Genomic DNA, 12,200 nt, shown 5'->3' with positions numbered 1-12,200 from the left:
GTCTCAGGAGAGGCAACTCATAAAACTTGCAGATCAGGACATAGAAGACAATCACCCTCACTTGGTGACAACACACTTAATTCAGATAAAGCCAGTCTTGTAAATGCTCAGCCTCCAGACCTGAATGGTGACATATATCATAGGAAGAAGTAGAAAGTGTCCTCAGAGAAGGAAATAGAGGAGACTGAGGGAAAAGAGATAAGAAGAGAATGGCAGTAAGTCCCAGCTGTGAATCTACTAGCTGTATGACCTTGAACGAGTCACTGGACCTCTGTGCAACTTAGGTTGCCCACATTTAAAATGAGGGGCTTGGATGTGAGGACTCTGGTCCCTTCCTACCCCAAAGTAGCCCAGATCCTGGTAGGTACTGAGAGAGTTAATCCTTAGGTAGATTGATAAGCAGTCCAGGGCCCTCAGAAGAAGAAATGGACAAACATTTTTTTTTCTACATTTCTTCGTCTTAGACACAAAGATGTTTTTACTTAAAGTCTGAGATGTTATGACAACAATCTTTAAGACTAACTTTCTTTAAGCCCAGAGCTAATGATTATACAAGAAAACAACTCATCTTGCTCAAGAGTATGTTTTTCTTTAAACTCTGTACTAATGATTATATAATAAAAATGTATCCTGCTCCAGGACATGTATCTCCTTAAGAGACACCTTCTGACTAATCTTAAGACTTACTTGTGGCAGTGGGTCTGGTAAGACCTCTCTATTGTTAGTTCTAATCTTGTTGATTTAAGATGTCTGTTGTGGGAGTGGGTCTGGTAAAAGTATATAAAGCCTTGATATGACTACCAAGTGGGGCTCTCTCCCTGCCCCTTCTGTTGTCTATGTCAGAGGTTTTCTTTGTCAATTTCCAGTGTAATGGGGCTTCTGTCACACAGAAGGTCTGAGTGATCAATCCTGGGACCTGATGCCAAAGCTAAATCTTCTTCTTCAGAGATCACAAATCAACCTCATTCACCCTTAGCTATCAATACAAGCTCAGCCCCATCCCTGGACAGGTAGGTTCCCTCAGGCAGTGACGACAGGAGCATGTTTACCGCTCATCTCTCTGAGCATCACGACGGGCCGGTGCTGCAGCGCCAGCCCACTCCTCTGGCGCAGGCCACTGGTGAGGTTCCTGGGTCCCAGCAGAAGCCAGACCACTGGGTGGATGACTGAGGTGTCGTTCAGTATGAGGTCAGCAATGATCTTTGCTGGATCGTTGTTCACCAGCCGCCGGTGGAGCAAGACCTGCAGGGGACAACTGTCTGACCGGGCCTGCCTGGGCCCTGGGGTCCCCACGTGTGACCAGAGGGGCCTCCTCTTACCTCCACCTGCCCATTCCCTTGGCTGGAGACGCCGTGCGCCTGCTTGGACAGCAGCACCAGCCTGCTTCGTTTGTCCTGGATGAAGGCTGATTGCACCATGGGGTAGTAATTCTGTGGACAGAAACATTGGCAGCCTGGTGGAGGGGGCAGTGGGCCAGGTCAGCCAGCAGGTCCAGGGTCTCCCTCTGGCCCCAGGCGGCACCCTACATGGGTGCAGCAGCAGCCCAGGGTGGCATGGTAGACAGAGGGAGGGGCTCTGAGTTCTGAGAGGGACGCACTGGGATTCTAAGCCAGTTCAACTGCTTCCTGACCTTATGGCCTGGGGGACCCAGCCTGCCCAAGCCTCGGTTTCCCCATCTGTAAAATGTGCCCGCAAAGGTCCCCCTGCTGCAGGGAGATAATGAGGCATTTGTGCCCGTCCAGCCTGAGATGGCCCCAAGCCAGGGGTTCCCAAATAGAAAGGGGCTGGTGTCTGGGCTGGAAAGTGCTCACACAGCCCTGCCCTTTCCTATTTTGGAGGAATATGTCCTGGGCTGATTGGTCTGGACTGCTGGAGCCCAGGGCACAGTGTGTGAAGACCAGCTGTAGAGATGAACTGACAGAAGCTCAAAGAAGTCAGAGCAGGGAGGAACTACACTCCTTCTCCAGGTTCCTCTGGAAGGACAGACAACTATCTATAGGAAGGCTCAGGAGGTGGCCAGCATGGCCCTGCCCCTGGATCATCCCAGGCCTCAGCACAGTTCTGGGGGAGGTCACTGTCTTCCCAGGAGAGCACCAGGGCCACCCAGGGACTCGCCCGAGGTCACGCTGATGGAGGGAGAGTCCCTGGGAGCTGACTGATTTTGGAGTTCAGCTGCTGCCCAGCTCTCCCTGGAAGACAGGCTATGGCTCAGCTCAGAGCAGTCAGGGAGAGTCACACCCCGTTCAGGGCTAGACAGGCACCACACACTTAATCCTCAAGAAATCCCCAGGCAGTCATTCATCCGACCAAGGAGGACCCACGGTGCACACAGGAGACCTCAGGGACACGCCTCACACATGGTGACCCCAGAGCTCTGAGGCCTGGTCTGAATGCACATGGCCACAGGCCCTAGGGACAGACTCAGGGCAGTGGGACTCTGGAGATGCTGTGGACCTAAGGAGACTCTCCTGCCTTCTGGAAAATGGCCATCAAGATTGGGTCTACAGCAGCCAAACCCCAGGACAGCTCAGGGTGTACCCGAGCGTTGGTGTTGTTCTTGTATTTCCGGTAGGGCCTGCGCTGCATCTGGTAGCCGTTGTTGTCCGAGTAGAGGACCCGCCCCGTGTTCAGGTCGGTGCTTGTCCTCAGGATGGCCTCACGGTTCAGCTCCAAGGGGCCCACCCGGTACTCCTGCTCTATGTGATGGCAGAGCAGCTCCCCATCAGAGCTCTGGGGCCCGTGGGCCAGCCGGGAGTAGATGGCAAATGTGGCCTCACTGTCGTTCACCTCCCTGGAGGAGAAGTAAGACAGGTAAGTCAAGCCCAGGGAGCCTTCTTGATGTCCCTCCCTTATTCTTCTTTCGTCTCCTTCCATCTCCCTCCATCCATCCTTCCTGCAGCCAGGGGAATGGGGAGCCTTCTTGGAATAGAGAACAGGAGGGACCTGTCCTCTCAAGACTCTGGGTACCCAGCCACGCCTGGCGGCTCTGTCTGTCCTGCTGATGGAAACACAAGAACTGCTCTCGTGCTGGTCACTGTCACCGTGGTCTCCTGTCCCACCTCTGGACTCAGGTGCCCCCAAGGTGACACAGCGCAGGCCAGAGAGCAGGCCTGCAGAGACTGGAGCAGCTCATGACTTCATGGGGCTTCCAGGGAGGAAGGACTGTGCACCAAGCCCAGGTCCAGGGGCTGGGTGTCTGAAGCAAGGACGGGCCCCCATTGCCTCAGTCACCTGCCTGTGAGCACCTCCACGTGCTGAGCACAGCCAGGGGGCCGCCCTCACCTGTAGAAGTCCTGCCGGATCTCAGTCACCAGCGGCCCTGCCACGATCTCCATCCTCACAGCCTCCCACGCGGGCTCTGCTCTGCCACTGGGTCTAAACACATAGTTGTCTGCAAAGGGGCCTTTACTGAAATCAGTGATCGCATGATACTCCATGAACCTCTGCGTCATGTGTACCTTATAGTTACTCCGCCTGCACAGAGAGGAAAGAGAAAACAGTGTCATCATGATGGATAACATGTCATCCTCATGCTGGAACCAGGCTCACAGAGCCTCATGGAGATGCCAGCCTGGAACCAGGGGTGAAAAGAGACAGCCTCTGCAGAACTAAAGTGGTGTATCTGTACAACGGAATATTATTGGGTCCTCAAAGGGAATGAGGGGTCTCATTCATGCTGCAATGAGGATGAGAGTTGGAAACATGATGAGAAGTGAAAGAAGGCATCCTGCCAAGGACCCCATATGGTATAATTTCATTGCATGATACGTCCATGTAGGCCAATCCGGAGAGACAGAAAGGAGGTTCGAGTCCCAGGGCTTGATGCAGGTGAAAGATGCGTGGGGCCTGAGCGATGATGGAGCCTGAGTCCACAGTGCTGACTGCACCTTTCCCAGCCTGACCAGGGAGACTCAGAACGTTCTGGGACTGCACCCCATTTCTGCTGCTCCCCACACTCTCCCCCTGATCACCTCTGCTGGATCCTGTAGGTCCTGGCTGCTTCTGAGACTAGGCCTAGACTCACACACCTAGAAATAGAGTTCAATGCACTGCAGGGAACTTAACCACCATCACACCCTCACCATTCAGCTGAGGAAATGGAGATCCAGGTAGGACATTGCCTGCCCAGGCCCCAGGATCCTCCTGTTCTCAGAGGCAGAAATGACTGCACCTCACCTCTCCCAGATGCTGTGCATCAGGTTGGTGTCCAGGTCCAGGAAGATGATGTAGCAGTCGTTCACCACAGGCACCAGGCTCTTGCCCACCCGCCTGCCACGTCTCCTGAGTCTGCCTCCAAACTGCGTGGTTTTGGCCACAAAGGGCTCAGGCTCCCCAGTGTCCTCCTGGGAACTTCTTCTGGGCCGGATGCTGTAGTGCCGGTAACTGAGTCCTGGGATCGTGGTCAGCATGTGCAGGTCATAGGCAGAGGGCAACTCCTTTGAGTGCTGGACCTGCAAGACCCGAAGGACAGGATGAATGGTGGATGTCAGAGATGGAAGTGCCTCAGTCTCCTTGGAAACCCTGGGCTTACACACCTGGTGGATGGAGTGCTTGCTCTCCATGGAGACAGCTGTGTCATCCAACACTGGGCTGTGTTGGGTTCTCCTCCTGCATCTTCCCTGCTCAACTGGGTCCAGCCTCCTCTCCCTCCTTCCTCCTTCTCCCACAGGGCTGTAAACCACCTGCCCTGCTCCCAAACTCCCTCCTGTTCCTGCCTCTGAGCCTTTGCTCATGTTGTTCCCTCGACCACTTTGGACGGGCCTCCCTTTCTCTTAATCCTCCAATTTTCCTGAAGAGGGAGGTTTCCAGGTTACCCTGAGCCCTTTCTCCATCTGCAAGTCATTGGTTCAGGGAAGGGAGTTGGCTGAGGACACTGGGTCCATGCAGGGGGTCCTTCACTCTCTAGGGAGCAAGTGTCATTTCTGGGTCTTGTGGGAGGGTTTGGGGGGCTATGAGCGACCCATGTGGCTCCTCACAGCCTCCAGCCCAGCCTTTCTCTGAACTAAAGCAGACACCTGTCCCCACCCCACACTCCCAACTTGTCCTAAAGGATTTCCTCCACCACAATTGTCATTGGTCTCTCCTATACTCTCTTATTTTCTTCTTGCCTGGATCCCCCCACTGGAATAGGAGCCCCCTGAGTGCAGGGACTTTTGTCTGCTTGTTTGTTAAAGTTTCTCCAGTGCCTAGAGTAACACCTGACGCATCCTAGGTGTTCAGTAGTATTTAAGAGCGTTTCGGCTCAGTGGGTGGTGCCTTTGGGTGGGGAAGGGGGATGTTCCATGTTGGGTCTACTCTACCCAACACCCTTCCCTGCCCTGACCCTGACATAGAGGAATCTTCCTCCTCTGTCTCAGCTAAGGATCACTGCCCTGGCTGCCTGGTCATCACCCCACACCTTAACTGTCCATTCCTGTGTGTGTCTGCTCCTTGAATCTCAGGATGGCTCCCGAGTCCAGGGATGAGCACTCATCTGGGACCAAGCCCAGCCCAGGCTTTCAGGGGTGTTTGCTGAATGGCTGACTGATGGCATTACTTGGTCCATCTCCCCAAGGAAGTGCTGGCTTGGTAACAGTAGGGTCACCTCCATAATCAAGTCTAGCTCCAGGTCTGGGAAGGAGATGAGGAGGGACCACACAGGATGTGGGTGTCATAGCTGGGGCCTGCCCCTAAGATAGCACCTCGGTAAAGACGCACAGTGAGGACTATCACTGGCTTCCCCATGAGACGTAGAAATTTACACGGGGTTATATGTACACATACACCAAGTCACCTCAGTGTTGTCTGACTCTTTGTGACTCCATCGGCTGTAGCCCACCAGGCTCTATGCCCATGGGATTCTCCAGTCGAGAATACTGGAGTGGGTTACCATGTGCTCTTGCAGTGCATATTGCTGACCAGGTATCGAGCCCATGTCTCTTGTGGCTCTATATCACAGGGGGATTCTGGTCAACTCAGATACGCAAAGCCCAGGGTCAGGCCCCTGGGTGGATCCACTGACCCTGATGGTGACTCACCCCTATGACACTGTCCTCACAGTGAGGGCAGCCTGTCACGTGTTCCCTTTGGATGCCCACTTCTGGGGGCCCAGCCCAGAGCAGGGGCAGCAACGGGGCATGCACCATGGATGGGATGTCCCCCTTACCTGTGCAGGCACGGGGCGGCCAGACTCGTCTGTGACGCTGACCCTGGGGAAGTCCACAGTCAGGGTGATGATGGTGGTGACCGTCCAGGCCAGCGGGTTGTAGACCACCGCAAAGCGTCCCCCAGGCTCTGGGCCTGCAGACAGAGAACAGGCTCTACTGCTGGACCTGACCCACCCCTCACCCCTGGTGCCCCTCGGAACAAGGGAAACTGAGGCAGGTGAGGGCAGCCCTGCAGAGTCCAGGGGGAAGGACAGGCAGACACATGGGCTCTGACATCGAACCCCTTCCTCATCTGGTTCCCAGGCGGGGTTGGGGAGCATGCCTCTAGAGATGAGGGTCCATGAGCTCCTCACTCATCTCTCCTTGTTAGCCCACTTTACTGGTGAGAAGACTGAGGTCCAGAGTGAAGGGTTAGGGGTCCAAGGTGACCCGTGTTCTAAGGCATTCAAAACTTGAGCGCTTGGCAATGTACAGACAGAATTCTCTGGAGCTTAGAGGGTCAAGGTCAATCAACAAGGTCAGCCCTGGAGGCCTCTTTGGAATGAACCTGGATTCTCTTTCCGCTCCTTCCCCACCCCACGTGCCCCAGGCTATGACCACGTCTGATGACTCCCGGATCCCTGGACACGGCACACACTGTCCAGTCTCTGCCTTCTGCCCAGGCAGTTCCCATGGCTGGATGCCTTCCTGGGCCCTCCACCTGCCCCTTGCTTGGGGAGCTGCCCCCGTGAGCTCATGGGAATGGCTGACCTCACCAGACACTGGAAGGACCCAGTTCTACCTCCCTTTCTATGACCGTCATCCCCTGCTGACTGCAGTCCCCGTGGACAGGATTCCAGTCTGCTGCACCCCTGACCCCAGGGCCTTCCCAAGTCTGAAGGTAGGATGGGACTGTACACAGACGCAGATCTGAGGTCAGAGCTGGGGAGGGGAGGAGAGGGAGGAGCAGGGAGGGGAGGGAAGGGGAGGGGAGGGGAGGGGAGGGGAGGGCACAGTGACAGAGGGTGAGTATGGGCCCTGGGAAGGTGGGTGGGCCACATACTCCTGCAGGGAGAACACCTATCTCTGATGGCCCAGGATTTGCAGGGGTGAAGCCCATCAGCTCCAGGCAGACGGGGTGACCACTCATCCTCTACCTGTGAAACCCGCAAAGTCAAAAGAAGACATGCATCCTGTCTACAGAGCTGGGCAGCACAGGGGTGTTGGTACCATGCCTACCTGTGTGACCCCGGGCAGCTCCGCGACCTCTCTGTTCCATGTCTGTCCTGAGCTACGAAGTGAGGACTGTTACACTTCCAGCTTTCAGGATGTGTGAGGTTTTACACTAAATTGTGCGAGCAGTGTGCTTGGCAACATGCAGACTGCATTACCATTTATTCCTGCCTCTAGTTGGAGGCAGGAATTAGCCCTTCCTCAATCACAGAGAGGAAACGGCTCAGTGAAGTGAAGGCACCTGCCCAGCTCACACTGAAATGAGAACCTCCCCTGGACGGGACTCGAGTCAGACGTTCAGATATCCCGGTCCATCCCCTGATCCTCGGGCTCTCTTCTCAGACCGGGGCAGACACCTGCCATAGCCCACTGTGCCCCCAGGGGCCTCGCCTACCTGAGTGGGCTGGAGACCTGTCCTGGATGATGGAGGCCATCAGCGTCTGCACCCCTTGCATCCCGCTGCTCAGGTGCTCCACAAACATGTCACCAACCTTGAGGGCGTGAGTCCCGGTGATGGCGTCGTGGTGCTGGACCTGGGCCCCCGCAGGAGCAGGACAAGAGTGGGGTCAGGCCGGCCTCTGCTCAGCACCTGCTGTCCTCACACCCACTGGGCCTTGACTCCCCTTCCCTCTCAGCAGGTGCGGCTGGAGAATTGGGGGTTCCTCCCATTTTCCAGAAGAGAAAACCGAGGTCAGAGAGGCTAATGATCTTGTCCAAGTGTTGTTGACCTTGGGAAAACACATAACCTGTGTCCCTGACCCTGGACAGAAGACAGACCTCTGGAAAGAACCCTGCCCAGCTTCCCTCTGTGACCCAGTCATCCCAGAAGTGCTGATAACCTGCTCCAGACAAGCCCCACACATGGCCTGGTACTTGACTGCACCATGTAGGGTGGATGACCTCCTCTTCCCAGAAGGGAAACTTGAGTTCCCATGGGGTGACGCCACGTGTCTGCCTACCCTGATGGATGCTAAAGTCAATCCCATCTCACACTGCACAATGAGTGGTCCTGCCAGCAATTCCCTTTAGTGACTAAGAATGTCATGGCCTGTGTGGCCCACTTCTGACTGGAGAGGAGGCAAGTTATAGAGATCTTGGGTCTCATTTTTCCCTTCTGCACAGTGGGGAACAAGTAAGATGCAGATTCATGAGCAACTTCCTTTGTGTCAGCCACAGAGCCCACCAGCTTATGATTCACTGTCCCATCAATGTCCTGTGTAAGCCTGTAGTTCTCATTTTTCAAGAGGGAAATGAGAGCTCAGAGAGGGTAATCCTGAGCTCACAGAGCTGAGCTGGGATTTGAATCCAGCCAGGACTGTTGGGCACCAATGCTGGTCCACCTTGTCCTTTGTGCTCTGGGACAATCTGGCTTTAAATCTTATTGAACCACAGCTGAACCCTGGAAGGCCATGGTCCTAGCTTTGGGGCAGCTTCATCATGCATGGTCTTGTGACCCAGGCGACCTCAGTGCTCTCATCTGTAAAAGGGACCTGTGGTGACCGGGGACAGGGAGGTGTGCTGGGCTGGGAAGGGGGAAGCAGACAGCCCAGGAGGGTCCAATCCTGTCCTGTCTCTGGGAGGCCTTGCGTTACCTCGGAGACCGCCCAGCGGAGCTGCTGGAGCTGCTGCAGGCCCCAGGCCGGGTCCAGGTGTGGGTGGGGAGGCGACAGCACGTGGCGTGTGAACATGGACTCCCCGGCATACAGCAGAGTGCTGGCTCGCCTCGCCAGCGCCTTGAGCCCGCTTCGGGAGGCGTAGAATCCAGTCCAGGCGTGATGCATGTCTAGGAGCAAAAGGCCAGGAGTTGGTGGGAGGGCATGCCCACAGAGGCCCCTGAGACCCATCTGGGAAATGCTGAGGAAGATGAGGTCAGAGATGGATCTGCCTGGGTTCCCAGGGACACAGCCTAGGCCAGGGGGTGATCTCAGGGTTCCTGGTCCAGCCAGGTCAGCAGTGGTACGAGATCCCTGGAAGGCCTGGGCAGCTGGCAGGGCCAGACTGGGCTGGGGCAGGCCTGCAGGGGCCCGAGTGCTGAAGGCCTGTGACGAGGACAAGAATCCCAGTGTGCACCGGGGTGCCTGGGATGCCCTGTGGGGAAGGGCCCCGGAGGAGGGATGATGGCAGGACCCAGAGGGAGGGGCCCTGGACGAGGGATGATGGCAGGACCCAGAGGGAAGGGCCCTGGACGAGGGATGATGGCAGGACCCAGAGGGAAGGCCCCGGAGGAGGGATGATGGCAGGACCCAGAGGGAGGGGCCCCGGAGGAGGGAGGATGGCAGGACCCAGAGGGAGGGGCCCTGGAGGAGGGATGATGGCAGGACCCAGAGGGAGGGCCCTGGACGAGGGATGATGGCAGGACCCAGAGGGAGGGCCCTGGACGAGGGATGATGGCAGGACCCAGAGGGAGGGCCCTGGACGAGGGATGATGGCAGGACCCAGAGGGAGGGGCCCTGGACGAGGGATGATGGCAGGACCCAGAGGGAAGGGCCCTGGAGGTCTTCAGAGGAGGAGGGAGAGGGATGAGCCAGGAGGTCAGGACACAGAGTGGAAGGGCTGGAGTGCTGGCCGCCCCTCTGTGCCTCTGAGGAAAATCAGGGTCTGCAGAGGCATGCCTTCGAGCGGGTCCTGGTTGCCCATGGGGGCTGGCTGGCATGGCCAGTGGGAGCTGAGATCCCTGAAACCACTCTCCTCACCCTGGACACAAAGGTCACAGCGTGACTAAGTCCCAAAGGGGCATTACCCACCCCCGCCAGTGCCCCGCCAGGACCAAGGCTGCCTCTGGACGTCACTCAAGCCTCTCTTGTGAAAGGAGGGAACCGGGGAAGGAACAGTGGACAACACTGAGCCCGCCTATCCTCTGTCCCCACCCCAGGCGATCCACGCGAGGCAGGCGGGTGAGGTAGGGCTGCCTGCGGCCCAGCGGCCCTGTGGGCTCCACCGGCGGAGCTGGGCAGCCTGGGAAACACCTGTCACTGCTTTGGTGACCTCTCTCTGGCACCGAATCCCCCCTCAACTCCAGAGGCTCTTACCCGAGGAATAGGGCAGGAAGTCGTGGTGGCCTCGGACCTGCCAGGCGACTTGGTCAGAGTGCACAGCCCGGAAGTAGTCGCCTAGCGTGGCATACTCCATCGAGAAATTGAACTCCGATGTGTTGTTATTGACGTGTTCCATTATAATGTCCATGTTGGCGAATTGCAGCGAGGCATTGAGGAACTCCCTGTCACATCCCTGCAGCCGGGGGACAGAAGCAATGCCCAGCCCTTCTGGGTGCAGAGCCCAGCCTGCACAGGGCGTGCTCCCCTTATGCCCACGGCCACCCCCCTCTCCCCTGGTGGACCCTGAAGCCCCCCACGCAGCTCACTAGCTCTCTCCTCTGGGAGCACAGCAGCTGCTCCATCCAGTTTGGCTGCGGCCACAATGGTGACCGAGTGTCGGGCACTGTCCCCCGGGGGTGTCTTTCCCACTTGACCTCAAATCCAGCCTATGGAGCAGGTCCTGTCATCATCCCCATTTCACAGATGAGGAAAGTGAGGCTCAGAGGGGCCAAGTCTCACAGCCCCTGAGTAGGGAGCCAGGATTCAGGCCGAGGCCTCTGCTCCAAGCTTTAAGAAGGAGAAAGAAGGGGAGTGCTGGGGAGGAAATGGACCCTGCATGGGGGAGGGGATGCATCAGAGGTGGAAACTTTGGGGGTGATTCAGGGTGGGGGAGGAGCTGGTAGACTGGGTGAGGACTCAGGGTGCAGGGAAGGAGGACTGAGCCAGGGCTGGGAAGTCCCACCACCTGGATGGACACTGGAATAGTTAGAGGTGGACACACAATCCTGGGTGGACCCAAGTGCTGGGGTCAGACCGAAGAGAGCAGCACTTGCCCAGAGCTGAGGAACCAGGGCCTGGGACCCCAACTTACCCAGGGCCAGAGGACGTGTGGTGTCCGGAACCAGGAGGCTCGAGTCAACACATTGTTCAACAGGAGACGGGTAAAGTTTGGGATGCTGTCCTCAGTGACAGGGATTTGCATTTGGAGGTACATGCCATCCAGCGGTGTACCTGGGAAGATGGCTTTGCCATCCCAGTTAAATCCCTCACTGAGAGAGAGAGAGGAGCGTTAGGGGGCCCAGCCCTGACAAGGGCAGCAGCAGAATGTCTGGGAAGCGGGCAGGGCTCAGGGAGGCCAGAGCATCGGGGCCTCTGTCTCCCATCAGGGGGTGGACAGGGCAGTGGTGGGCAGCAGAGAGCTGCGTGGACAGAAGATGCCCCCATGTGAGCCCTGTGGCCACTTGGGCACCTCACTCTGATCCTACAGGGCACCCAGAACCTGCTAGTGAGTCCCCCTTGCCTCTTCTCTCAGCTGCCGCTTCATCCCACCTCCCCTGTTCACGAGGGCTCAGCCCCCACCCACGGCCTCGAGGAACAGAGGGCAGAGGGGACTGGATGCAGGGCCCCCCACCAGACAGCCCACAGGAGGGCTGGTGCCAGAACTCGGAAGCCTCGACTCAATTGCCTGAGCCACTCCAGCTGCCCCACGGCTGTTACCACGGGGCCTTGGCTGGGTGTCCGGGCCTCAGCTGTTCTTTCTGTAAGATGGGTGCTCAGTGCGTGCCCTCAGGGCTGGCCATGAGGGGCGTGGCTAAGCTGGTCGAGGGAGGGTGCTGGGACGGGGACTGGCCCGAGGCAGGTGCTCACGAGCAGTAGCCAAACTGGTCCAGGACGTGTGTGAAGATTTCCTGCTGCGCCGACAGGGATCTGGACCCTCGCCACACGAACTGCAGCTCCTGCAGACCCGGAGGGAACAGAGTGAGGCCCAGGGGTGACACGGATGCCGGCTCCCCTCCCCAGACCCCAC

At 57.4% G+C, this 12,200-nt stretch overlaps 1 protein-coding gene across 1 annotated transcript in view; it reads right to left on the bottom strand.

Annotated features, from left to right (window-relative positions):
• Positions 1-12,200, bottom strand: part of LOC110148608 (epididymis-specific alpha-mannosidase) — a 42,198-nt gene that overhangs the window by 6,354 nt on the left and 23,644 nt on the right. The window contains 11 exon segments of the mRNA XM_070458073.1: positions 1,050-1,242; positions 1,320-1,430; positions 2,539-2,791; positions 3,283-3,474; positions 4,177-4,451; positions 6,146-6,279; positions 7,753-7,891; positions 8,951-9,141; positions 10,388-10,586; positions 11,265-11,442; positions 12,020-12,129. Of these exon segments, the coding sequence (XP_070314174.1) occupies positions 1,050-1,242; positions 1,320-1,430; positions 2,539-2,791; positions 3,283-3,474; positions 4,177-4,451; positions 6,146-6,279; positions 7,753-7,891; positions 8,951-9,141; positions 10,388-10,586; positions 11,265-11,442; positions 12,020-12,129 (1,975 nt within the window).

Source organism: Odocoileus virginianus, chromosome 29 (genome assembly GCF_023699985.2).
Source record: "Odocoileus virginianus isolate 20LAN1187 ecotype Illinois chromosome 29, Ovbor_1.2, whole genome shotgun sequence".
NCBI classification, from domain to species: Eukaryota; Metazoa; Chordata; class Mammalia; order Artiodactyla; family Cervidae; genus Odocoileus; species Odocoileus virginianus.
This window is presented reverse-complemented; position numbering and strand designations above follow the sequence as displayed.